This window comes from Triplophysa rosa, linkage group LG23 (genome assembly GCF_024868665.1).
Source record: "Triplophysa rosa linkage group LG23, Trosa_1v2, whole genome shotgun sequence".
Classification (NCBI taxonomy): Eukaryota; Metazoa; Chordata; class Actinopteri; order Cypriniformes; family Nemacheilidae; genus Triplophysa; species Triplophysa rosa.
Genome location: NC_079912.1, coordinates 15,839,167 through 15,866,038, shown reverse-complemented (window position 1 = coordinate 15,866,038; position 26,872 = coordinate 15,839,167). Strand labels below are relative to the sequence as shown.

Sequence of the window (26,872 nt, the reverse complement as noted above, 5' to 3'; positions counted from 1 at the left end):
GGTTTGCAACACGCTACACTGTTTGGTATCCAAAGTTTTCTGTTTCTGTAAACTAAAAAAATGTTTTACCCTCTTGCCAGATTTTCCAATAGGCCCTGATGGGCCCTGCATACCCCTTGGACCCTGTCATATAAAGACAAGTCATTTTGTAGGTAGATAAACAATTATGACAAATAAAGCACTGTATTAGATCATCGTTTTTGCAATCTTACCTGATGACCAGGGTCTCCACTCTCTCCCTTCAGTCCAGAAGCACCTGGAAGACCCTGAAGATGATTGACACCAGAGAGATTAGATCATCATAAGACGCAACCAACTCAATGAATGACATTTCTGCACTATATTAAAACAAACAGCAGGTGGCAATCTTTCTCAGTAAATACAATTTGTCTCGTTCTGGCGTCTTTCAGAGACGTACAGTGTCAGCAGGTTGTGGTTTGTTTTAAGAAGCACTGTAGTTATTTTGCGACTTGTAGTTATTTTAGAAGAATGTCATCTTTGTCATCTTCATATGAAACTCATGATTTTGAAATTGATGCCCTCGAAGCCAGACATATTTAGTATTTAGCTCATTTAAAAGATGATTTGAGAGTTTATTCTTGAAACGCAGCCTACACTAGTCACACGCGGAATCACTTGGAAATTCAAGGAATTGAATCTGTCTGCTTTCAAATGACACATCAAAGGATTCACAGCAGTCTTCTTTATTCGATACATATCATAATTATAAAGATCTCAGCTTGTTTTACGCATGACAAGTCTGTCGACTCGCTTTTTCTCATCTAGATTGCTCATTTTTTGTATCTTTGCTATTGGTTTGTCATATCTGAGCAGGGAAATTTCCTGTGTGAAATGGTTTAGACTTGAGTTGACTGGCCGATCGTGTATCAACAGGTCTGGATGATGCCAGCTAATAGTCGACGATCTGAGACAGATCTTCTGGTTAATGGAGCACAACCGGAGATGACAAATTACTCCGCCTCTCCTCTCTTTAGCACAGTAGCGAAAAAAGAGATGAACATTTTTGGAGGTTTAATGTTGTGTGTTGAAAATGCTCTGACATTATGTTTTGCTTAATGATGACGCAGTGCATTACATTAAACCAGTGTATTAAACTAAACCAGTGCATTACATTTCAGTTCAGGTCAAGTGTCAGGACACTCAAACCCAAACTGGGTGAGACCCTCACGGAGGTCATGGGGTAACTGAAACTCACCACTGGTCCTGACCTTCCAGTAAGACCCATTGGACCTGAGGGACCTCTCATGGCGAGCTGTGGACACAAATACAAAATCAAAACCATTGGACAACCACCTAATAGTCTAACTTCAAACACAAATATTTTTGGTTGACATCTTCTGTCTTTATGAGAGGGTGGGGCAGTGTCCGCATTTGTCAAGCACAGATCGTGGCGCTCACACTAATCTGCAACACCTGTCAGGGTCGTCCTCCTGCGGGTCGTGAACTTTAGTATTTTTAACAGTCAAAGGACACTCTGCAGCTCCGTTTCACTCTTGTTTTAGCGCAAACAAGGCCGGACTAAATCCTTTCCCCGCCCTCTGACCTCCCCTCCCACCTCTTCCCTGCAAACAGTGAAGAGTCCCTCACATCCCCCTCAGCAAACAGCTGGGTGAAGCTCTGGGGCCATTTGGCCCGTTGCTTGAGCTTGCTCTGGCCCGTGTCGTGTACTCACCCGGGCTTGTGAGAGAATGGCCTGAGCCTGGGCCTCTTGAGCGGACACAACTGGACCTTTTTCACTATCTCCGCCGAAACGGAACTGTGCAACACAAACACACAATGAGAAACATTTCATACGACGCTATACTGTAATGTACTATACTCGTAACTTAAAGGGATAGTTCATCCAAAAAGGAAAAATCCATCATCATTTACTCACCCTCAGGTTGTTTCAAACCTGTGTGAATGTCTTTGTTCCAATGAACACAGAGAAAGATATTTGGAAAAATGTTAGCAATTTTCAGTTCTGGGACATGATCCACTACCACAGTAGGAAAAAAATATTGTATTTTTTTTCTGTTGAACACATAATGAGATATTTTGAAGAATTTAGGAAAACAAAGAGTTCTCGGACACCTTTGACTACCATTTAATTCTTCCTACTATGGTAGTCAATGATGTCCCAGAACTGAAAATCACAAACATTCTTTCAAATATCTTTCTTTGTGTTCATAATTTATACAGGTATGAAATTACATGAGCGTGAGTAAATGATGACAGAATTTTCATTTTTGGTTGAACTATCACTTTAATTGGTGGAGTATTGCGTTTTTTTTTTCTCCCAGGAAACCAATATACTTGTGTATGTCGGTCTGGATAAGAACATCTGACAAATGCAAATGAAAATGTGCAATGCACTATAGTCCATTATTACAGTATATTTTAGTATATCATAGTACAGAGGTGTACTTCAAAAAATGTTTGCAAAATATTTCCAAACTTAAAAACATATAATTGAATGATTTTCTTCATTGCTGTAATGTGTGTCTCTTGTGGTACACAATAGTCGTAAAATCTAATAAAAGAGCTGTTTACTGTTTGTTAGATTGGCATGAAAAGATATACAAGTGGTTTAGGGGTCTTACTGGCAACATCAGCATAGTACCAGGGGGGCCTGGCACACCATCTGCTCCGGGAAGACCGGCTCGGCCGTTAGGACCCTGGGGAAGCACAAAGAGAGAAATGATATAATTCAGGACCTCGTCACTTCTTGACTTGACAACACCCAGGTACGAGAATTCCAGGAGGGAGGGAGATCAAAGGGTGGCAATGAGACTAGAATAGAGAGCGAGAGAGACCCACCTTATACTTAAGTGAAGTCCCTATTTTAAATATACTGACTGTGTTTAAATGATCTTGGATTATAAGGAAACGCAAATACTACTGTTACAATGTGAAAATCCAGCTAAAGCCATTTTTATGATTCACTACATTTTCTACATAAAATCGTCCTACGTAACAAAGAACATTCTGTGAAAATATAACCTTGATATCTTTAATATTGATGGAAATCATAGTAAAATTAATTCATGTTTGAAATCAATCTTTGATGCTCATTATTTACATTTAGTTTACAATGCTCAGCATTTGAACATGCCTCACCAGATTCTTATTTTAAATCCTGTTATTAAAGCATGTATATAACATCTCTTTTATTGACATTTATATTAACTTATTGACGTAATATTTTTACTATATATTTGCAATTTAGTTTAAAAGCCTTTTATACACTACCTCCTCTCTTTATTAATAGGTTTACCGAGAGGGATGTTGTGCAGCAAGATGTTTGTTAGTTTCATCATTAGCAACCTTGTGTGTGTGTGTGTGCGTGCGTGTGTGTGTGTGTGTGGGAGCACGTTTGTTTACGCAGACGTGCAATATCCACAAAACAAACCTAACATCAGAGTGCCAGACAGGCTGTGGAGTGGGTGTGAGACTTTCTAATGATAATTATCCTCGAACAGTTCAAGGCAAAATAAGTTTTCTGCAACGGTGGATGTCTTTTGCATACATATACACAGATTCAGATTAGTGCCGCGTTTCGTTTCATGAGAATATCTGATATATTGAAAAACCAACATTCATTCCTCTGTACTTGTATTGATCTTCTTATATATTTCCTAATTTGTGTTTGATTGATGGATAGTAAGTTTCACAAGTTCTTTAACACGCTTCTTTCAACTTTACATCTTAAGCCTATTAACCAGGGCTGTAAAAGGCGAGTGAAAACTTCACTAAACTTCATGTAATAAAGAAAGTTACAAGCGGGAAATAGACACTTAGCTTGAACTAAAGCCTGTGGAATGGTTCGACAACAATAAATCCTCACCCTGTCACCTGAATCTCCAGCAGGACCAGGGGGGCCTTGCAGACCTGGAGGACCTGGTAGACCCTACAGACACAAAGTAAATTGAAGATCATTTAAATTGTAGGTCTATTTTCAAGATTCTTGCCTAAAGAAGCAAATTTGCAACTATTGTAAGTATCAAATACAGGTAACTCACGGAAGGGCCAGGTGGTCCGGAAGGCCCCTCAATTAGCATTCCCTATGAAAAATAAACAAACATCATAAAAACCTATATAAATACATATCTGCTATACAGTTTGTCACGTTTGGCCTCAAAGATAACAGACACGGTGCACAACATTCCAGTTTGGACTTCACAGGTATAGATGATGAGGATTGTGCAGGATTGTCTCTAACCCACCGGCTCAATAACGGCAGGCTCTCCCTTTTCTCCTTTCTGTCCCAGAACAGCACCTCCTCCCACCTGGAAACATAGAGGAACATGAGATGAGACAGACAGACAGGTGATATAACCAGAAGAAAGGTAAACGATTCTACAAGCAAACTATCATTGTTAGTGGTGGTGCAAAGTGTGCGAGCTGTCAAGCAACCAACTACAGTATGTGATTGTTGTCAGACCCTCGAACCCGGGACCAGGTGGGTGATAAGATGGCTACTGGTACTCTGAAAGTTTGTATGGGGAAGAATGAGCCTCTTTAGGGGAAGGAGGAGGAGAAGGGTGCGTATGTGCAGACAGCTGGGTCTGTGGTATGGGGTAATTGCCGTGTCCCCGGGGCAACCCGTGAGATAAGGCGCTGACAGTCAGGGAGTTCAAATCGCAGCAGCTCAGATCGCGTGTCCGTGTAAAGATCTGTGTGTATGTATGTGAGGGTTATATGAATGAGAGGAAGGAAGAAAGGTGATTTACTGAAACTCATCAGAGAGGGAACCAATATAGACAGAGAGAAGAGATGCACAGGTGTGTGCAGTATGTTTTAAAACATGCCAATGACAAGACACAGTTCATCCAAAACTGTCAATTCTATCAGCATTTATCCACCCATGCAAATAAATGATGACAAAATATACATTTTCGAGTAGTTTACCATAAACCAACCCACTAAAGAAATCAAACAACAAGATGGACCCCATGCAGAATGGTACACTATAAAGTCAAGGATGCACAACCAAGAGTCCTAGCACAGCACCCCCGGATCTCGGGACAGATCCATACTTACTTCCGACTTCACTTCGGTTTCGTCTATGTCGGTTTCCGCGGCCACCCCCGGCCCGAAAAAGTCCTCATAGTTGGCTGTGGGGTTTGGAGCGACATGGCCGAACTCATCGTATGCTCCGTACTCATACTGATTTTTGTTAAGCCCAGTCAAATCATATTCTTTAAGATCATACTCCTTAAAGTCGTAGGCATCCACTCCAACGGGATCGGCGGTGCCACTGGGCATCACAGGCTCTGGAGCAGCGGTCGGGTCCAGAGCAGCCTCGGGCACATCAGTGACGAAGTCACTGAAAACCTCCTCTTCCTCAGCCTTATTTTAACCAAATAATGCAGCGGGAGGAGGAAGGTTTGAGCACCGGGGGAGAAATGAATGTTAGTTTAAGCTGTTAACGCAAATACTAATGTGTTTATGTTCTAAGGCAGAGCAAAAGAATACAGCATATTAAAGGGATTGTTGACTCACAAATGAGAATTTTGTCATTGTTTATTCACCCACCTGTCATTTCAAACATGTATGACCTTTTTTCTTTTGTAGAACACAAAAGAAGATATTTTGAAGAACGCTGGTAACTGAATCACATTTGCTTCTGTTGTATGGACACAAATCCACGTCAATGGGTACCGCCGTTGTTCGGTTACCAAGATTCTTCAAAATGATCTTCTTTTGAAGTCCTACAGATTTAAAATGACAAGAGGATGAGTAAATGATGACCGAATTTTCATTTTTGGGTGAACTATCCCTTTAAAAAAGCACTTTAACATTGGGCAGTAAAAAGGTAACGCTTTTTTGTCCCGCTGAGAGGAAATATTTGGGAAGATGTTTAAAGAATAAATATACCGTTAATCTGTGAAAAACGTGTTTTATAAACATGTTTTGCCAAATTTCCTGGGCTTTTTTGTAGTATTATTAGAGGGACCTTTAAAAGCGTTAACTTACTGATTATAAAAGCATTATTCATTAAGTATGCAACTAAATTGCATGAGTTGAGTTGAGTTAAATTGCAGTCTATGATGATTTATGTCTTTTTCTTCGATAAACATAATGTTAAAATCGAATTATGTTTAAAGGGTAAAAACAAGACAGATAAGTCTGAAAGCGCACTAGAAGGTTTTATAATTGCTCAAACTATTGCGCCCATGATGTGATCAAATGCAAGATACAGTAACAGTTGTAAAATGTAAAATACAAAGTATGTGGAAATGTTACCGAACTCGATGCATTTGACAGAGCAAAAATTGCAATATTTAAAACACAACTACAAAAGCAGTCATTGCTGAATTTAATCTGGGAAAACACAACTAATATACCACTAACATACTATAGCAAATTTGCACTATAAATGCATTGAAAGAGTTCAGTTCTGTTGCAAACCATCAGTGCCAGAACTCTTAGACTACAGCAGCACAAACTTTGAGATGTTTAATTTTATTGTGTTATTGGAGGTCTGAATATCAACACATAAATGCATTTACATCAGCTTGCTTAGGGAACTGTTGGTAATTGGATACATGATCTTATCAGTGATGGTTGGGGCTACAAAATGAGCATCCTGCACTTTCAAAATCGTATTTTTTTATCTTCATTGTTAAGTTTTTTTCAAATTTAACCCAAGCATCACTGAAAAAACAACAGTAAACTGATATCAATGGCATGACAACCCACTGAGAAATGTTTATGTACAGGAACTGACCAGTTTTAAAACATGGCGTGAGTTTCATGCACAATTTCAGCTTTACGTTGTTAAATGATCTTGGCATCAAGCAGTTCCCTTGAAATGACAACAACAATTGCTTCTGTTTTGCTTTTGAGTTGTTGTGCCTTTGTCATTTCATGTCATATACTTCCTTCTCCAGAAATCTTTCCTCTCCCAGTGATAACCCACACATTTTGTGACCCTCACCCCACACTGTCACAAGAAAATCAAATAATTACCTGGCTAGGTCCAGAAGTTGCCACAGGGGTTTTGGTATCATCTACCATTCCGTAGTCAATTTCACTGTCTGTATAGAACTCCCCATCTACATTGTTAGGCTACAGCAGTTTACAGTGAGAGGAGAAGAAGAAGAAAATAAGAAAGTAGGAATTAACTAGGAGGGAATTAGGAACTCCACAAGAGCAACAGGATCGAACCGCTAGGACAGACTGCGTCTCTGTTCAGTCTGGTGGAGAGAAGAGGACGGCCGGCGGGCTCAGACTATCATCAGAGATTTCTCTCATTGAAAGAGAGATCTTGATGGGTTCTCATCTGAACTATTCTCGTACAATTACCCCTACAGCTTTTCTCGCTGATGTTGCCGGCAGGTATCCGAATCTCTTCTTCTTAGTAGCTAACTTTTTACTAGCCGCTGTCTGCGTTGGTTGCTGGTACTTATAGGGTTTGGGAACAAATTTGGGGGACTTTTTCGTCCTCTTCGTTGTCATGGAGACACTACGTCTCACCCTCTGGAAAAAGGTTATGGTGAAGGTAAAATAGAAATCAAACACATCAAAACATTCAATGCAGATGACCAATAAAACCGGTTTCCTATTCTTTACTACACTACATTAGATTCAGGATAACTTGACATATATGATGTATATTTAATATAACATATAAAATATCTATAATGCACACTATGAGATTATGCTCTTAAATCCAGTACCTCAGAGATGACGTATTTTTGTAGGCTAACCCGGAAGTAAGCGCAGCGCTGGTTCCCTCGACCGAAAGCCTATGCATTTTTCCCATAGGTTTTTGGAAGATCGAAAAAAATAAGCTCTGTGATAAACAAAGGTTTATGATGTTTACACATTTTGTCTATCAAGATCATCTTTACAAATTACCACAACATTCGTTACTTTGGAAGCCGAAATACAATCGGCAGAAGTAAAAAGCTAACACGATGCTATTAACAGACTACACTTAAGGTCGCTCGATATCAACGTCCCCACCACCAAGCCTCCGACAACTCTTTCAAACTTTATTAAACATGTGTTCCCTGGTAAGTAATTACTCCGTCAATGAATCCGCATCTACGTTTTAAGAGATTCGTGCCCATGTTGCATTATTTGTGAGCTTTATGCGCGATGACATCTAACGTCCCCGCCAAAGGAAGTATAGTCGCTTTTAGCAACTTGGTAGCAACCACCGTTTTTAAGACACAATAAGGCTTTAAAAAAAATCACAAGTGGGTTATAATTGGTGTGTTTCATGTCATAGAATAAAAGGTGAAAATATTTAGAGGTTTTGTTGACCATAGACCTTATTTCAGGCGATTTACCGAAAACCCATAGACTTTGGGGCGATGGAACCGTAAGTCCTTAAATGCTAACTCGCATCCGGGGTTTGCATACAAAAATACGTCATCTCTGAGGTACTCAAAAGACATCGACCTTACAAGCACAGCAACATGCAACACGACAAACACCACATGGGCAAAAGTATGTGAACCAGCTTAACAATTTTAAGGTGCATTAGGTGGAGTAATAGCAATAATGTTGATTTAACGTTAAATAAAGGTTAACTGAAATTGAACCAAACACATGATGTTCAACGCTCATACTTTTGCCCATTTTACACAGCACAAAGAAAGGGGAGGGGCCAAAGGATCCCACGACTGACAGCAAGACGCCACATGACATCACAAACTCATCACGTTTCCTGCATTTACCTGCGGCTCAGAATATTCATCAGTGGCTGTGGGGGTCGCTCCGTCATAATAATCATATAAATCACCATATTCAACAGCAGTTGTGTACTGCACACAGAAAGGGGACAAGAGAGAGGTTAGTAAAGCGCGTCCGAAAAATATATAGCTCTCTGAAGAATGTAATCTACCCTTTGGGTCCATTACATACAGTACTCTATGGTTAGGTTTTCCAATGTGTCCAAATTGGACTTGTCACATTAAACTGCTGTTATGGTTAAAAAAAGAAACTTAATAGTAAGCTAAAGGAATTATTAAAAAAGGCAGTAAACATGAGCAGAACAAAAAAAATAGGTGGATTTATAAAATTGACTACTTGGGTGAAAGGTGCACAGCACATATTACATTCATTACTTTAATGTATAACACTTGATGTACGTATTCTACAAATGTGGGTTTTAGAGACCAAATAAAAGGGCCCGGCACATCAGGGACAGTCGTGCAACTAAGATAAAAGCAAATGTGTGGCCTGAAACCCCCTAAAACTATATATGCGTCTGTAAATTACTGTCTGTCTTTTAAAACATGGCAGATTATAGACTCAGATCTACAGAAAGAGCTGAATTCTTTCAAACACGTTTCAAAGTAACATAGCTATAAAACCTTAAGTGTCGGGTCAAAAAGAATTTTATATATATAACGCTAGACTTCTAAAGCTAATGACAGACTGTATGTACATACAGTATACAGGCATAGTTTGTATCATATAGATACTTTGATGCCTATTAGCAGTTTAGCTTAGTGGTTCTCAACTGGTTTTATTTAGATTTCAGATTTTACATTGGAAAATAGTTACATTTTCTACTTCTGTCTAGTGATTTAAAATAACGTCAACATTCCATTGACTCTTAATTCATTCATTTATTTAAAGGAATAGTTCACCTTCAAAATGAAAATGTTGTCGTTATTTACATTATTTACCTCTTGTCATTTCAAACCTGTTTGACATTTTTTTGCAGACCAAAAAATAAGGTATTTTGAAGAATGTGTGTAACAGAAAACCGTTGGTCCCCACTGGCTTGCATTCATTTTGTGTCCATACAACGGAAGTCAAAGGGACCAATGGTTTTTGGTTACCAACATTTTTCAAAATATCTTCTTTTGCAGAAAAAGGAAAGTCACACAGGTTTAAAATGTAAAAGTAAATGATGACAGAATATTCCTTTGCTAGTAGTATATAGTTGCACTTAGCATTGTTAATGCTACACCTGATCCCAATAAGAATCATTTCTAGATTAGAACACACCAGGTGAGAACCAGTGGTTTAATATACAATGAAATCTATTCGTTTTAAAAACAGATAGTAACAAAGTGTTAGATTTTGTTATTTAAAGTCTGTTTCACGAAAAAGGGATACGGCCAACTACGTACTCATTCATCAATTGCGATACTCTGTAATTAATGAATGAACAGTTTAAAAGCTTTTATTTGTGACAGTTTAACAGTAGCCTCTTCCTCAAAACAAAGGCCACCAGAAGAGCAGGAAGGCTGATAAAGCATAAGTATGTGGTAATCCTCATACAGCATATGAGAGCTGATGATGTCATCCTCTTCTGTGGCTGTGATAACTCACTGTTGAGTAGGATCCCATTCAGCCAGACGGAGTCATTTTCAGCCACATGTTTGAGGTGACAAGACATGAGAAAGAGGTTTATTGACTTCTCACACAGGAAGACCTTATTCCTGTTTCAGCCGGATGTAATGAGTAAAATCATGTGGTGTTTGTGGTTTTTGGCCATGGGCAATATTGCTGTCTATGATACATCTTTTTAAAATTAATTTAAAATCAACCAAACGATTAAACACACTTGACCCGAATGCATGAAATTACACAATTTACATATTTCTAAATAGGTTATTTCATAAAATAGTCACAATAAAGAACGAGCAGGCATGGCCAGGCATTTGATTGACAGTGTCAAAACTGTCATCATCCGAGCATAGCAGGAAAGACCCTTTTCTCCGCTGGTCAGTGCAGGGGGCGATTATGTCCTGATGTCACACTAACCTCCTCTGGTTCCTGTGCTTGTATTGTGTCTTTGTGAGGTACGTCACAGTCTGGGATGTAGTGTTCACAGTAGTCGTAGGCTGCTTTGGGGTCGGCCACAATCAGCAGTTGTTGAATGTCACCCTGATGATGCAAGATAAAAAGATCAACACTTTAAGATACATGTTCTCAATATAACAAAAACACCTTTATTACCAAAACTGATCCTGAATGCTGATTGGTGATAGATGTCATTTATGACTATTATGTAATTTATGACTTCAACATGGTGATTTTTGTATTGCTGTTTTTATATATTGTTGTTGGTAGCAATGCTCTAAGATTATTTTACTTTTTATTTGAACTTTTTTGTAAATATAATAATCACAATAGCACAACATGAATATGTAGCAATAATAGGGCAGATTCTATTCGCAATACTAAAAGTGAATGAGACATTTAAGTACAGTATGCTGCAGAATTTAGCAATGCATCTTATCTTAGTAAATATGTAAAATATGTAATATTTTTAGTAAACTAAAAATGTGGCACAAACGAACTATAACCAGAGTAAAATAAACAACCTATAGAAAATTATTTCTCTAGTACTACCAGAACAAGTAAACAAAACACATATCAATAAGACAGTGACAAACGCAGGTCAGGAAATTGCTGCCCTCGTTGTTAAGGTTTATAAGCCGGTAAATAAAATACGTTTCAACACCTGGCTACAAGAATCCACACAGGAAACATGTCAGATAAGATCTGTTTAGTCTGTTTTGCTTTACATAAGCAACGGTTCATTAAACCTGTTGGCCAACAGCTCATTAAACGCATAGGAAGTGTGCGTCAAATCTGTCTCTTGCCTTTGTTGTGTTATAACCAATAGCATACATATTATCTGAAGTTTTAGGCCAGATGTCTCTAATAAACTATATATGGATCTGATTTTCCCTATGTGATGTGTAAAGATAGGCTGGCATAGAGACCTAGACCTGCTACAAAGCATTAGTATTAAAATTCCCATATGACATTGCAGATGCCAATGAGGATGTGTTGGAACCTGAGGACACAGAGAGAGAGAGAGAGAGAGAGAGAGAGACCATAATAAGCAGGCTAGAACTTGTTTGGGGACAACCTGTGTGTGTGTGTGTGTGAGTGTGTGTACATGCGTGCATGTGTGTGTGTTTACACTTCTCTCTAACCAACTGTATAAACAAAATGCTCAGGTGTGCCCACCGTAAAACAGAGGATGCTTTACCTCCTCATTAAAACCAAATACCATGTTGCATACCAGCATTTCTTATTTTAGACTTCCAAAAGTAAACAGGCTTCCACAATAATCATAATTTATTCAAACATAACAATTACTATTACAGTTAACACAATATTCAGAATAATTAAAATTCCAAACTACATTTGCTTTGCTAACATTGGCACCATTGCAAAAATTAACCAGACCATTAAAGCATCGGTGCCAAAATTCAGGACTGCCATTGTGGACTAGTGCCAGAATGGAGAAAAACAGAGAGATCAAGCCATTGGCTGATCAAAAATGACGTGTATTACATCATTTGTCACCCGTGTGTCATAAACAACTCCATGGACCCTGCAGAGATGATTATGATTTAGATAATAATGACAGCAGACTATAGCAATACAGTGTTGAATAAAGCTAAACAAGCTATATCAGATTTATTTATTTTAAGGAACTACATTTTAAAATCATTTGTTTTATGAAAATTGTTATAATAAAGCAACTGGATTTATTTAAGCCAAAAATATTATATAATATGACTTAATGAAATCAAATATGTTTAAGGGTCATGTCAAGTAACCTAGACAAAAACGCAATGCTATGCATTGTAGCAACAGATTTTACCCTCTGGGGTCTGAGGGTGTTGTGGGACCCTTTAGAAGTTTTGACATGCCTTGATATTTGTGCTTTTTTAAGGAAAGTCTGTCGGCGCGCAATAAATAATCTATAAACATCTCTCAGCCTGGATATAACAGGTAGCTAGTTCATCTAAAAGGTTCACTGTGTGAAAAAAACAATTTAAGATTCGGACCCCCGGCTCGAGCATACAGTTAACAGTTCAAACAGCGACGTAGCACAGTAGGAAACCCGTCATTAAGCGCCATAACCTCTCAGCTTTACAACATGTGAGAATTTAGTCAATTTTGTTGGGTCATTTAATTGTACTTAACTGCTCTTATTACAGAACTGAAGTGAGCCAATGGTGGTGAGCAAAAAATGGGAAACCAAAGACGCGGTGACCTTTGATGTAACCGAGCCTATAGGGCTGCGAGCCGATTTGCCGCATGACACGCCCAATACTATTAGCCGCGGTCAGCACAGTTTCCTCACCGCACAGACAATAGCAATTAAGACAATAACCATGTCACTCAGAAGGTCCGAAAAGTGTGGATCTGTTGTACTGTGGTTCAAAACGTTCAAGAGACCTATATGTGGATAGGGTGGGGTTACATTAGGTATGGGAACATAAAAAACGCTTTTTCATTATAAGTAGCTACGTGGCCCTAGAAATGTTTTTTTTATGTCATGTACACTTTCAAACTCATTTTGAATCTGCATAAATCAAAGGCTTCTTTACCAGCCGTACAAAGTGATTCAGTGTTGATTCATCTGGGCTCACTAAGGGATGTCGCTCCTATGGGTCTGACCAGGTATTTCCGCCATATTTCCCAGAATACACTTCAGAGGTAGCCATGCATTGGGAACAGACACCGTTTTCATGCCTTCAGACAGAGACCTCAGTGTTTCAAAGCACACAAATCCCAACTGAGATCCTGAATTTGAATACTGGGCATACCTCTCGCTGCGTTCTATAAATATGCTGATTCATAAGGCAAGAGGTAAAAATGAAGAGTTTGTTTCCAAAATGAGATCACTCTGTTTTTAAAATGTTTCAAAAATCTCGTTTTTTATTATGTTATCATGTTTTTATTGTGCTTTATTGTGTTAGTTAGCTGCATTTTCGAGTTATTATGGCTTAAATCGAAACAAACCAACTGCAGTTTGATTGATATTAATTGGAATGCACAATAAAAGAGTTATCTCGTTTTGGAAAGAAACTCTTCAAATATAAAATCTGTGTCTGGGATGAAACTCTGAACTCTTTCGAGAAAAATGCATTCAAGACCACTTCTCAATTATCACAGACAACAACATCTGAAATTATTTCTGATCATAAGTTTAATATACGAATACTATTGTTAAGGAAATTCAGAATGCTGAAATCATCTTAGGTATACAAATCTGGACATCAGGGACAATGTCAGCGTGGTCGCTGACAAAACTTTCCTCAAAAAAGACTTTAGCAATAAGTCAGATGAGGTGTTAAGACATCTTTCCCAACCCCCTTGCAACCAGACTCTCTCTCGCACAGGCAAACACACACAAGACCTCAAACTTGCCCCCTTCTTACCACAAAGCAAAGCATTTCAATATCACCTGTCAATCGGGCCATTGTACATCCTTATTTACAGCTTTAACTCAGTTTGACCTTGCGCATTCCACACTGCCTCAAATGGGACTTTTTAAGCGCACAAACACGCACGCAAAACAACCCAGTAAAACAGAAAAAAAACAGCTAAATGACACAACACAGATTGATGCTTAGACATGAATAAACACACTAGAAATGACATTTATACATGTTGTATCTACACGTCCTCACCTGGAGGACTTGTGTGTTATGAATCACCAAGAATGGCGGTTTTAGAACAAGAATCTTTTCTAATGAAGAGACAATGTCACCTATATCTTGGATGGCCTTAGTGCGAGTACACTTTTCAAGCAAATTTTCATTTTTCTGTGAACTATCCCTTTAGCATTTTAGTACGCTTGGGTCTTCTTAGGATAGCCTATATTACAATAAGATTTTAAATAATCAAGTATAGTTTACTGTCGTGCACATACAACATCAACCAGCCATCAGTGGGCCGTGAGCTAAAGCCCAGAGCGATCTGTGAATGAAGAGACCTCTGACACTGAGAAGCTTTAATTACAAGGTGAATGAAGCCTTCATAACAGGATTGAAGGGGAAAACCCGACTGTAAAAGTAAACAAAAGTCACACAAGGCTTGTCTGTGTTACCCGGAGTTCCAGCAGTCCACGTTCAAAGAGCCTGTATCCACCAATACTATTTCTGAACCCTGATATTTGTAGAATTTAAGGCTATTTTATATTAATCCGAACAAGTCTTACATTTACATTAATGACTTTCAAAGCTCACAGTTCAAGAAAGTGCACATATTACCTAAAAAGGCAACATCGCTCTTAAAGTGATAGTTCTCCAAAAAAGGAAAATTCTGTTATCATTTACTGACGCTCTCGTCATTTCAAACCTGTATGACTTTCTTCAACAGAACACAAAAGAAGATATTTTAAAGTATGTTGGTATCCGAACGACACCGGTACCAATTGACTTTTGTGGCGTTGGTTTTGTGTCTACACATTAGAGGTGAATGGGTACCGCTGTTGTTCGTTCTTTAAAATGTCTTCTTTTTGTGTTCTGCAGAAAAAAGAAAGTCATACAGGTTGGAAATGATAAGAAGGCGAGTAAATTATTTTTAACCGACAGAATTTTCATCTTTGGGTGACTTGCAGTATCCCTGACCTAAGTGACCATCCCACATACCATCACTCACATAAAAATGGAGGTCGTCATGGAGACCAAACACTGATCGTTTTCTTGGAGGAACAAAAGTAAAGCAATGAATGAGATGCTAAAGCAAAGAGCCGTTAGCTAATGGTAAACACAACTGTATACATGCCACAAACGTTTTTGAGGTATTTTCAGAACACCTGGGCCCGATTTTTGTAATAGTGCAATTTTTCATAACAAAATATGTTGGAAATTGAGAGAAAATAAAAGTATTTGAGGTGAAAAATGTCTTCGCAGAACACTTTCTCATTTATAGGCTAGTTACGTTCTGCCCCATGCTAGTTTTATTTGTCATTAAACGAACTACACACAACATATCGCAGCATGCGGAGGTTTCCAGAGCAACACTATAAATCTTTTAACAGCTATTTACTCCACTCTTCTAAAATGGACAGATGTCCTCAGCGTTAAATGAAATACATCAAAGACAGGCTAATTTTATTCTTTATGCGAAAGCTGATGTAACTACGTTCCTTGAGAAATTAAATCGGATTTACCTCAAAAGCTTCTTCATCCAGGATCCTGGTGCCAAAGATGGTTATGCCATTGGTGTCAAGACCGGCACGGTCACTCCTGCCCAAGGGTTTGGTTAACTTCTTTTTACAGTCAACAATTATAGTCACGGTCTTCTTCTCAACGCTGATGCCTACACGATGCCACCTGAAGTGGACAAATGAGCAGAAGATCGTCAGCAGAAGCAAACAGTTAAAGACGACTGCACGTGAGTCTTATTTAAAACCTGAGACAGATTGCCTCCATTTCTGATAACATTCAAGGCCTCAATAGAGCACATTCCAGCCTTCAAACTTCGGCCTTGTTTAACACTGGATTAAACTCATTAAACTCCTGACCAAATCCCCCGTGAATTATTCGGCATGACAGGCACCTTGAACATTGTGGAAAGTGTGTGTCAGAAAGGTTAGACACAGAAACTGAACTGTATAGTAAAACATCGAGCTGAGGAAGTAAAGCGTCGGTCGGGATCTTGGTAGCAAGCCACGGCGAGGTTTCAAAGGGATATCAATAGCGCACACACACAAGGGCGATCAATTTCCCATAATCCACTTCAATAGAAGGAAAAGCTTTTTTCTGGCTCATGTCTTTAAAGTGCTTGGCAAACTTTAGCCGCAGTATACGACAGGGCTTACTTGTGTCTCGAAAACCACAGATTGTTTATAGGAAGTGCTAAGGGAATTTTATGAAAACAAAGTTTAGACAAATTATGTGCATGACTGACAGAGCTGTATGTAAACCACAATGCGCATTTCATGCCTTGAGGCACTATAAATATCCTGAGAATATACAAAAAAAATTGTTCAACACTTCAAATCACAGGACTTGCCAGATGCAATGATTTAGAAACAAATATTTTCAGTATAGAGATTTTCCCTAAGGGGATGCAGTATAATTCATCGTTCCGTGCATGCATGTACAGTAAATCATGTCAACAACACATCGTACATCTAATTGCAATATAGAATTGCAATATGTTGTCCACACATTTTGACACACACATCACATTCTTGTGTTTTATATCACTTCTAAACCACCATATCACCACGAGCACATGTCCCTGGACATTTTTCTTTTAAAAAACTTGATTGTTGATTAAAATAAAAAATGTATATGAATAATGGAATGTAAATATTTTAAGGGGAAATGTATTTGACTATTTCCTTTTTCACAGCGACCATGCAAAAACTGCCATAGTTCCAAAGGCTCACATATACACACACATGCATATAAATGATATATTTACAGTAAGCTATGGGAAAATGATGAATGGCTCTCTTACATATTGCATGATTAGCTGGGACGGGGAAATTATTTAAACATTGGGAAAAAAATCACCTTTGAACAGAAATTACACAAGTCCACTACATCCTATGTAAGCTTCAATTAAGATAATACAGAAATTCAAATTTCAATCAATTAATTAATCAATCAATTAAATACGACTTATAATTACGAATGATTTTATGTGCACTGAATTGCATTTTTACTCCGTTAAAGTGGTTTTTAAAAACAGTTTTAGATTACAAAGACATTCCGCATGGAAACACTGAGTGGATGATGTAATCCAGGACGTTCATTTCAGAGGTCAAGCATCATCCCCAATTGATCCATGTTTCATCTTTCTAAAATAACCGAACCTTGAAGGTTAATGGTGAAGGTCATATCACTGTACATTCTGATTTGTCTACCTGTCAACCGAACTTAAAACCTTCACGTCAATACAGAACAACAATATTTAGTAAAACACCCCTAACTTTGGTGCATTTAGCGCAAACATATAACCGGTCCATGTTTTCTTGGAATTCAAACCCATGACCGCAGCATGGCCGAACACCAAGCACGCATGAAAGTGAAACTCTCTGCGGGCAACAAATGACTTCCTGCTGAACCAGTCTGATGACTGACCTCTGCCTGACCCTGTCTGCAGTCAGTCTCTCTCTTACAGGATGGTATGAGACAGGGCTAAAAAAAGTACTAGGCATTTCAAGCCTAACTTACTTCCCGTCGGCCAGGTTGAGGGAGCGGAACAGGGGGCAATCCTCAGGGGCGGGCTTGCCCTTCTGATCCTCGTACAGGAAGACAGGAGAGCGGCCCACTTCGACACCTAGTTGCTGGATGCCTTTCTCATTATAGATGGACAAAAGGAAGGACTGGATCCCAGCATTGGGCCTGATGGTGGTTAGGATGGAAAAGTCTTCAGGGAACACACCATCTACAAATAACACAAACAAGAAGCATGCTTACTGTAGGTTCATTAGGTTTGGCATCCAAACCACTAATTGCTTTCTAGAATCGACAGGCATGACATTTTCTGGCTTTGTTAAATACCTCGAGGCAAGCCGTTTTATTCATTGCATTTTGTTGCATTGTTTTAGAAATGCTGTGTGCATTGTTGCATTTTTTGAAAAGGCCATTGGACAAGCTTTTAATGTGTTAAATGTAATATTTTGTTTCCAGCTGAAAATGAAGATGTAAGAAACTTTATAATAATTACCAGATTTAGGCTCAACAAATATTAATAACTTGTAAAAATGCATCTGTTTGCAACCCTATAAAGAAACATCTTGCAACGTTATAATCACACATTCCAATTACATAATACACGCCAAACCTATTGAGAAATTGGAACGACTTAAAATGAATTACATGGTTGTATAAACCACTTCTATAGTTGTTTATCGTTATCTTTACATGAAAATAATCAGCTTGAAGATTCCAGAAAACATCTTTGCATTTCATGGGAAATAAATCGCCCGGGTTTGGAATGACATGAGAGCACATGCCAGAATTTTGGGTAAACTATGCCTTTAGAGACCCCCTAAAGTCCCTTGAAGTGTGCTGACATAACGTCTTAACATCGCATTTAGTTTACCTCACGACGTGGAATTTAATGAGAAGTAAAAGTGCAGAATGATGTGATAAAAATCGTTGATTTGAGCTGGCAAAAGTGAGAGACTTTACGTTTTGAATGCCTCTTATATCTTATGCGAACGTTGTCTGTGTTTTGGAGGACACTAGTTTATATACTGTATATCCAAAATACTAACATATTCATACTAAAGGCCTTCAGTTTTGATTTCATGGAGACTCTAATGATTTGGTTCAATTGTTACAGAGCTAAGCCGACAAACCACGCTGCGGTCAGAAGATTTCGGCCAAGTTCTCCTGCAGCTTAACAATACAAGAGTTTGAGTGAAACACGGCCCTGCACCATCAGGGATAGCATCTTCTGTCTAAGCCCTGGCAACCGCAACAAAGGGCGCATTTAAACGCAGCTGAACGCAGGCAGGATACAGAGGCACGTTTCTGGGGTTTGGCTTACCTGGGAAAAGCTGCTTGGTTGGAGCGCTGATCTGGGCGTTCTTGCCTACTTTATAGGCTGCGTCTGGCTGCGATGATCTTCGGTTCGTGCAAAAGCCTGAAGTTTTCTGTACTCCTTCTGGGACATTGTGAAATTCTAATACTTTGAGGACATCCACGGGTTCTGCTGTAGGGGGTAGAAAGGACACTGAAGTCTTTATGTAAGGAAAAAATGCATGAGCTACATTAATGCATACAGCAAGTAAAGGGCAGGTTTAGCGGCTAGACATGTATTTATGATGGTTAAACTGACAGAATATGACATGCAAGTCACAAATACAGTACAGATCACAAAAGCTAAAAATGTACAAATGTACATTTTTCCTTCAAACCACCTGTTCAGAAGAAAAATTTGAAAGAATAGAAAATCCAGTGAAATCAATCCCATACAGACAAGCTCGACTGAGCCTGGAGTTCATCTAAATATCGTTCCCGATCTTTTTGACAGAACAATATTCCAATAGAGTTTAAGGGTACCAAAGTATCCACAGATGGCCAACTGTATAATAGTCTGTGGTCTATAAATTTCATGAGAATCTAGGGATCTAGGGAGGCAGAATGTAAGATCTAAAATCTCTAAACATAATTTTCAGACTCATAACACACAGACAAGCGAGTTAGAAAAAATGAGTCAATACTTCAGTTCAGCATCTGCTTGTCTTGGCTACGGTATAAACCAAATCTTCAGAAAGTCTCTGTGATATGACCCTTGTAAAACAGCTGGTTTCCCCCTCGACTCTTTGGAAGACACATGAGCAAGGGATAGGTTAAGCAAACTTGTTTCATTACGGTTAACAAAGCAAGAGAAAAGATCAACACTGTTCACCCCGGGGCTCAATTTGAGCACTCTCAGAACAACCTTAGAAAGAACCAGGACCAAAGAAAATGCTCTTCATGATTCATTGTGAACGTTTGAGAGCATCAAACAGCAACACATGTAGACCACATGTATGGCTGCTGGGTGTTACCCACAACATACAAGGAAGAATGTCACAGGGTGAACTTCTTTTAATGATTAGCATTCAGCAGATATTTTATTCAAAGCGATTTACAGTGCATTCAAGCTATACATTTTATTAAGATGTGTGTGCCCTGGGAGTCAAACCCATGACCTCTGCACTAAGTGTTTGGCATCTACCGCATAAAAACGGAGTGCTTAAACTTCACGGCTATCTCTAAAAGCATGTTGCATTACAAAGAGGGATGTTTAAACGTACGCTGTAATAAAGATTTTAGGGTATTAGTACACAAAGCGTTCCCGTACAAAACATTTACAACCCCATTTCAATCTTAAAGCAAAGACGAGACATTCTTCAGTCAGTTCTTTGTGTTGGCCTGCGTGCTCACAGACTGAACGATCCCACAGGATCTCTCAGAAATATCTCTGAATTAAGAAATCTATAAAACTATGCTAATGACGCGAATCGGGAGGCGCGATTGCCGCGAACGCACGTCAATCTCGTCTTCCGCGAAGGTTGAAAATATTTGTCACTCGCGCGAAAAAAACGAACTTTTCCCACAATTGATAAAGAGGGTGGAAGGCAATTGTTCGCGTTTGGTGAGAATGGCGCTAGCAACGCCAAGGTCATGGGTTCAAGCCCAGGGGATTGCACATGCTCAGATACAATGTATAGTATAATGCTATGTAAGTCGCTTTGGATAAAAGCGTCTGCCAAATGCGTAAATGTAAACTATGTGTTCAGAGGTGTATAAAGACCTTATATAATGAAGCGTTATGTTTTTATTACCAGAATGAGCTATTTCTATCTACATACACCGCGGGTCCCCTTCCATGGGGATTTCTACAGTAGCCCTAAACAGACAAACTGCTCCAGCAAAAAAGCGAAATCGTGACGACATCTTAGTCCTGTATCAACCTTCTTAGCGAAAGGGAGGGGTGGAGTGAGCCGTTTGTTGCAATTCGCAACCTCACCACTAGATGCCGCTAAATGTTATACACTGGAGCTTTAATAATTCAATGAAAGAATGATCTTTTTTATCATCTTATTACAGTTGTCAGACAACTTCACAACTTCTCACATTGACATAAATTTGAAGTTCCAGTTTAATTCACTGGAACAACGTTTATTTATTGCTGTATTTAAACGATTTTTACATTACTTTTAAAACTGTTGCATCATCCCATCCAGCCGTGGTTTGTGTTATTGTGCGTCTACGCTACAGATGAACAAAGATGCTCGTGACTGCAGACTTTCTCCAGTCCTCACATATATTCCAGATGTGGCACTTTAGCCTGCGTTTGACCCTGCCATGCAAGTGCCAAAGAAAAATGTCAATACTCCTTAATCTTTTCGAAAACCAACTGAGAAAGTGTTGTCATTAGAACAGTGCAGCTGATGACCTGGTGTGATTTTAACCAGACTGCTGTCCAAACACACACATGTTGATCTCTTCCTCTCTGTATTTCTTTACATTAGGTATGAGTGTGTGTGTTTGTGTGTAAGAGAGAGAGAGGGTTGATTAGAGATTAAGTGTGAATTTGAAGGGAGGTTCTAACTAAGAAAGAGAGAGATCATAAACCACCCTCTCTCATTTGGAACACCCCGAAATGGGAGGAGCCTAAGGGAAGGAGGGGGAGTGTTTTAAATTTGCATAATTCATGTAATTAATAAATTCCCTGTTATTGTAACAGGGAGACATGTGTAGAGTTAAAATAATGGAGCTGAAAGACATGCTCTCATGTCAAGTGAACGCAATGAGAAGCATTCAAAGCATGGAGAATGTGCAATTAAATTCATGTTGTGCATTTTACAGGGTGGAATGATGTGAAAAAGCTGGGGACCTTTTTACCTGCTGCTCCTTGAGACTCTAATAATGAATTCAGTCAGAATATGCCTCTCTCTCTCTCTTATCCTCTCTCTCTCTCTCTCTCTCTCTCTCTCTCTCTCTCTCTCTCTCTCTTATCCTCTCTCTCTCTCTCTCCCCCTTCACTCCTCACTCTGCCCTCTTTGACACATGCCTGCCGCTCGAACAAGACTGCATTATGCCACAGGCTCTCCGTGAGGCAAACTCACGGGTGGAATTCCTCTAAAACATTTTCCCTGTATATTTTTCCACCTTTACCACAGTAACGAAACATCAAAGAACAATACACCCTTTCAAGGACCTGCTTTCCAAGAATGCTAAAGAAAACGTTTCACTTCATATTTCAGTATTAAATCACTATTCGCTACAGGTTAAACTGTATTTAATTATGATATATCAAAACATTATGTTGGCTTTCAATTGACTGGACCAACGTATAAACTTTAATGGAAAATGTGGGCACAAAGTGCTCTTTCTCAGGAGACTTATTGAAGATCTCACCTTGTAATCGACTTCATCTACCCAACATGTTTCCAAATAAAAAAAAGAAACAAATGAGAAAATGTGGAAAATGTGAATCCAATGAAAGATTTGATTGATTTAATTGAATCCAATGAATATTTAATTGTCTTTTCAGACATAGTCGATTATCGGGGTCTTTTTTTAGGAGAACACCTGAGAAGCAGAGCCTCCAACCTCCCATTTACTGTCCAAATAATCATATTGCCGTCAGACATATTTGAGATCTCATTTGTGATTTGGCTTTCGTAATGGGATAGCGTGGCCCCTGGAGTAGCCAAGCTCATCTTTCTGAGACCTGGTCCGTCTATAAGAGTAGGGAAAGATTACTGAAATGTGTGCATTGTTTGAAGGAATGCACATCTGAGGTTTCTGAGCCTCGGGGGCTGAAGAAACATGTTAGTACAGTGCCAGCTCAAGAGGGCACCAAGCAAAAATACCTTCACAGATGTAGCCAATCGCGAAGCACGGCTAAAATAAATAAGTAATCTAGTTATTTTTAAGTGGTTTTAACTCTAATACCAAAACAACAGGGAAAAACAAAAATGTATAAATTCACTATTGCTTTATATTTGTCATTTCAAAAATGTATTTGACACTTATGTGACAGCATAAAGGCTTCATTTAATTTTGCGAGGTCCTTGGTTCTCGTAAGGGTAAAATCATTAGGCCGGTCTGGGGCCCCTTGATGGCTCTGGGCCCTTTGAAGACTTCAAAATAATAGGGATGAGCAGCGAGGACAGTCATCAAATAACTGCTCAGCACTTAAAAGAGAAACATTCCCACCGGGAACCCTAGGTTAGTGAGTCTAGTAGTGGGGGAAATAGAGAAAATATACTTTTTTAGCAGTTCTTTTTAGCATCTTAATATCTAAAACAAAGCAAGCACGGTCGCAAACGTTTATTCTACGACATTCTTTTTGAACACAAAATATTTCATCAACCTTCTCCAGAAACTCTAACAATCATCTGGTTTATGTACTCATAATCAAATCACTTGTTGAAGCCTTTGGAATCATGATGCGTGTCCCGCCCATTGTAAAATCGGACCTCCCCGATTTCAATGACAACAAATCGAACTCTTATTATAAATTCTAAGCTAAAAGATAATCACAACTTTGTGCAAATGCATTCAGAATAAAACACGAATAATAATAAAGTGTACACGCAAATTAATAAAACAATTACAGATAATGTATCTTTAAATTTATCATTAAAGACACACTGGCTGGTATTCAATCTCATCCATAGAAGCCCACAAACCCAAAAGATGCAAAACACTGAGGAACTCTCCACCCTGCTAACCGTGTCCACACACACCTAGCGGACCACAGGTTCAAACAAAGAGCTTTTTTCCTCAAAGTAAACCCTAAACTATCTCTCCTTGAGACTCACTTGACACATTCCTTTCCCCCACCCTCTCCCTGACTGTATTAGACCAGAACATATATACAAATAATGAAGTAAAATGTGTTTTATGGTTTGGACATATCTAAAATGCAAGACTGCAGTAAAGTGGCCACTGAACAAGTCAGGCGCAAAATCAATAGGCTACTTGTATATGGTTGCCTCTCTTACATATCCCTACAGTGAAGACTAAAACACTTTCGATGTTTAGCAGTGTGAACACAACTATTCGAAATCAGCGCTAAAAACAGTAGTAAGTAAAAGTAAAGCTTAGCCGTAATGTTGTTTAGATGTCCTAAAAATGCGCAATGAAAGGCATCAGGTACTCGTGAAAACTTTTGGGGAACTGGTGGCTTCATTTGAATGAACTCTAGACTACATCGTAAAGGTGTTTTTCATTTCACTAGCAAAAGTGATATTCTAGTTTGTACACACATATAGGGACGGGGTTTCTAGATCTGCGCTCACCTGTCGCGAAAAGTTTAAATCAAATGCGCAAAAATCCACAGGCGTAAAGCAACGGATGCGATTCCTCTACCTGGCGGTCCATGAAAATAGTTTGGAATCCTATCCTTACCTGCTCTGACATTTGGAGCCTGCAGAATCAGGACGAGGGATGAAACAGTGATGCATTTGGCAATAGTGGAATCCAAAAGCCACCTTTTCGTTTTCCACATTGGGGACCACCTTGGCCTCTCCATGGTCGAGCGCCCACAACTGTGCACAAAGCCGGGGCGACCTCTGTTTATTTGAAAACGTTGTCCCTTCTACAATCCCAAATGTGCCCGATCTGCTCTAAACAGCCATAGGTGAGGGGTATTTTGTCTCGCCAGGCCCCCGTCGATGCGTCTTTGCTTGTGCCCAGCCTTCAGACTGAAGGGATTCGGGCTTTAATCAAACTGAGACGCGCAGCGCTGGATCGCCTCAGTCAAGAGGGCTGGACCCAGACCCTGGATTACAGCAAAATGACAAGGGAAACATACCCCGATTAGCAAATCACGGGGCTTGAAAGTTGGCTCGGGATCCACCCATCAGTTTTCCAAAGCCTCCCCCGGTCGCCCTCTTGCGCGTCCCCCATGAAAGCAGGGAGAAATTTCCCGGGGGTGGCCTGGGAATGAAAGAGAGAGAGAGAGAGAGAGAATATAAATGCACAAGGTGTTACGTTTCTGTTTCTAGATTAGGTCACATGAATAATTGCAGTTTAACCCATTGCTACGGTATATAACAATATATAGGCCTATTATACACACACATATATATATATATATATATATATATACCAATATATCAACAGTGTTTCAATAAACAAAACTCATTTTTGTATGACAGATAATTATATTTAATATATATAACATACTAAATATACTATTATTATGTAGTGTGATGACATAATATAATATATATATCCACTACCTATATATATATATATATATATATATATATTTATATTACAAGAGTATTTAATATAATTATTACTTCCCACATATATTATTAATGAATATACTGTATATATACATATTCATTAATAATTTGTAAATTACTTAGTTTTTATAAAGTGTTGCTCAAGTACATTTTATGGTTTGATTGGTTAATATTTGTTTTAATTTAATGCAATTTGTTTAAAACTAAACTACAGTATAATGGAGACTGATAGACCATGACTCTCACAGACACTCACTCAAGTTTAACTAAAGTTAACATGCGCTTCCCTTTTCACTGTGAATCCTTTCCGTTTGTCTTGGCTTTGAATGTCAATAAACAGGGAGAAAGATGAAAGAAGGGACAGTAACAACAGGAAACACTTTCTAATGTTTTGCAGCTTTTTAGTGCATGTGAAGGTTGTGCGTGGGAGGAGCTAAAATTGACCGACAGGATGACAGACAGCCCATCATGTTTAGCAGTTTGATCTCTCTCCTCTCTGGAATTTGAAAGGCAATTAATCACAGTTATTTTGCACCATGTCCAAGAAATGTGGCATAACATGACTTTTTTTTAAATGAACAACCACATAATACAATCATAATCATAACTTCCAACTGGCAACATTAAGCTACACAATGTATAAATATACAATGTCTGATAATAAAATATATATCAAGTATAGTATAAAATATCTCCACTTGTGGGCAAACATGGTAGTACTTTTCCAAACACTTCAGTAAAGAACAAATGAATGGATGAAAGAATAAATGATAAGCACAGGTATTGTATGAACCGAGATACCAAATCAGTAACCAAGATGATTTATGCAAGATGTGTTAGATAACTCAAAATAGAGAAAAGTGTTATGTCATCACCTTAGGGCAAGTTGGAATGCTGCTGTGTGAACTGTCTGCAGAAACATGCACACGAGATCTTAAGATTCAGAGATAAGATTGTTCACACTGAATAACACATTCGATCATGTTTACTGATTTAATGGCAGAAAGATTTGACGACTCATGAAACAAAATATTATATACGGTATATATTAAAATAATATGCGTATGATAACTAATAGACTTATTTGAAATATGATAAAGTGCATTCCAAAATGTTTTGCAGTGATTGTCATTTATCTTTTACTGTGCTGATGGATGTCATCAGAGATCAAGGGTCACACCTTTTTCTGACAGTTACATCTCCACATTCCTATCACTGTACATCATTTTGCGTGTGCGCAGTGTACTGTTTTGGCCAGGGCAGAAAATAACAAAGCTATGATAATTCCATAACCATACATTAAAGTTATTCCTATAGCCAAGAACATGTGTTTAGGCATGTTAACATTTACATATACAACTTCCTGTACAACAGTATGATATAGTTGCATGCTCTAAGCAACATTCTTAAGAAGCC

The 26,872-nt window shown here is 38.7% G+C and overlaps 1 protein-coding gene across 4 annotated transcripts in view; it reads right to left on the bottom strand.

Moving 5' to 3' along the window:
* Window positions 1–25,101, bottom strand: part of col11a1a (collagen, type XI, alpha 1a) — a 64,162-nt gene extending 39,061 nt beyond the window's left edge. For 2 of the 4 annotated variants that reach the window (XR_008961860.1, XM_057323089.1), the window contains exons 1-16: window positions 24,612–25,101; window positions 19,246–19,410; window positions 17,922–18,135; window positions 15,905–16,067; window positions 10,738–10,860; window positions 8,694–8,780; window positions 6,976–7,074; window positions 5,044–5,352; window positions 4,227–4,289; window positions 4,023–4,064; window positions 3,848–3,910; window positions 2,604–2,678; window positions 1,694–1,777; window positions 1,217–1,273; window positions 213–266; window positions 70–123 (exon numbers count right to left, since the gene is read on the bottom strand). Coding sequence is in view for 3 of the 4 variants with exons in the window: in XM_057323089.1 (XP_057179072.1) it covers window positions 70–123; window positions 213–266; window positions 1,217–1,273; window positions 1,694–1,777; window positions 2,604–2,678; window positions 3,848–3,910; window positions 4,023–4,064; window positions 4,227–4,289; window positions 5,044–5,352; window positions 6,976–7,074; window positions 8,694–8,780; window positions 10,738–10,860; window positions 15,905–16,067; window positions 17,922–18,135; window positions 19,246–19,410; window positions 24,612–24,735 (1,776 nt within the window). In the remaining variant the exon portion in view is untranslated. The remainder of the gene's footprint in view (window positions 1–69; window positions 124–212; window positions 267–1,216; window positions 1,274–1,693; window positions 1,778–2,603; window positions 2,679–3,847; window positions 3,911–4,022; window positions 4,065–4,226; window positions 4,290–5,043; window positions 5,353–6,975; window positions 7,075–8,693; window positions 8,781–10,737; window positions 10,861–15,904; window positions 16,068–17,921; window positions 18,136–19,245; window positions 19,411–24,611) is intronic. The other 2 variants (XM_057323090.1, XM_057323091.1) reach the window with 2 other exon arrangements.
* Between the last annotated feature and the right edge of the window lie 1,771 nt (window positions 25,102–26,872).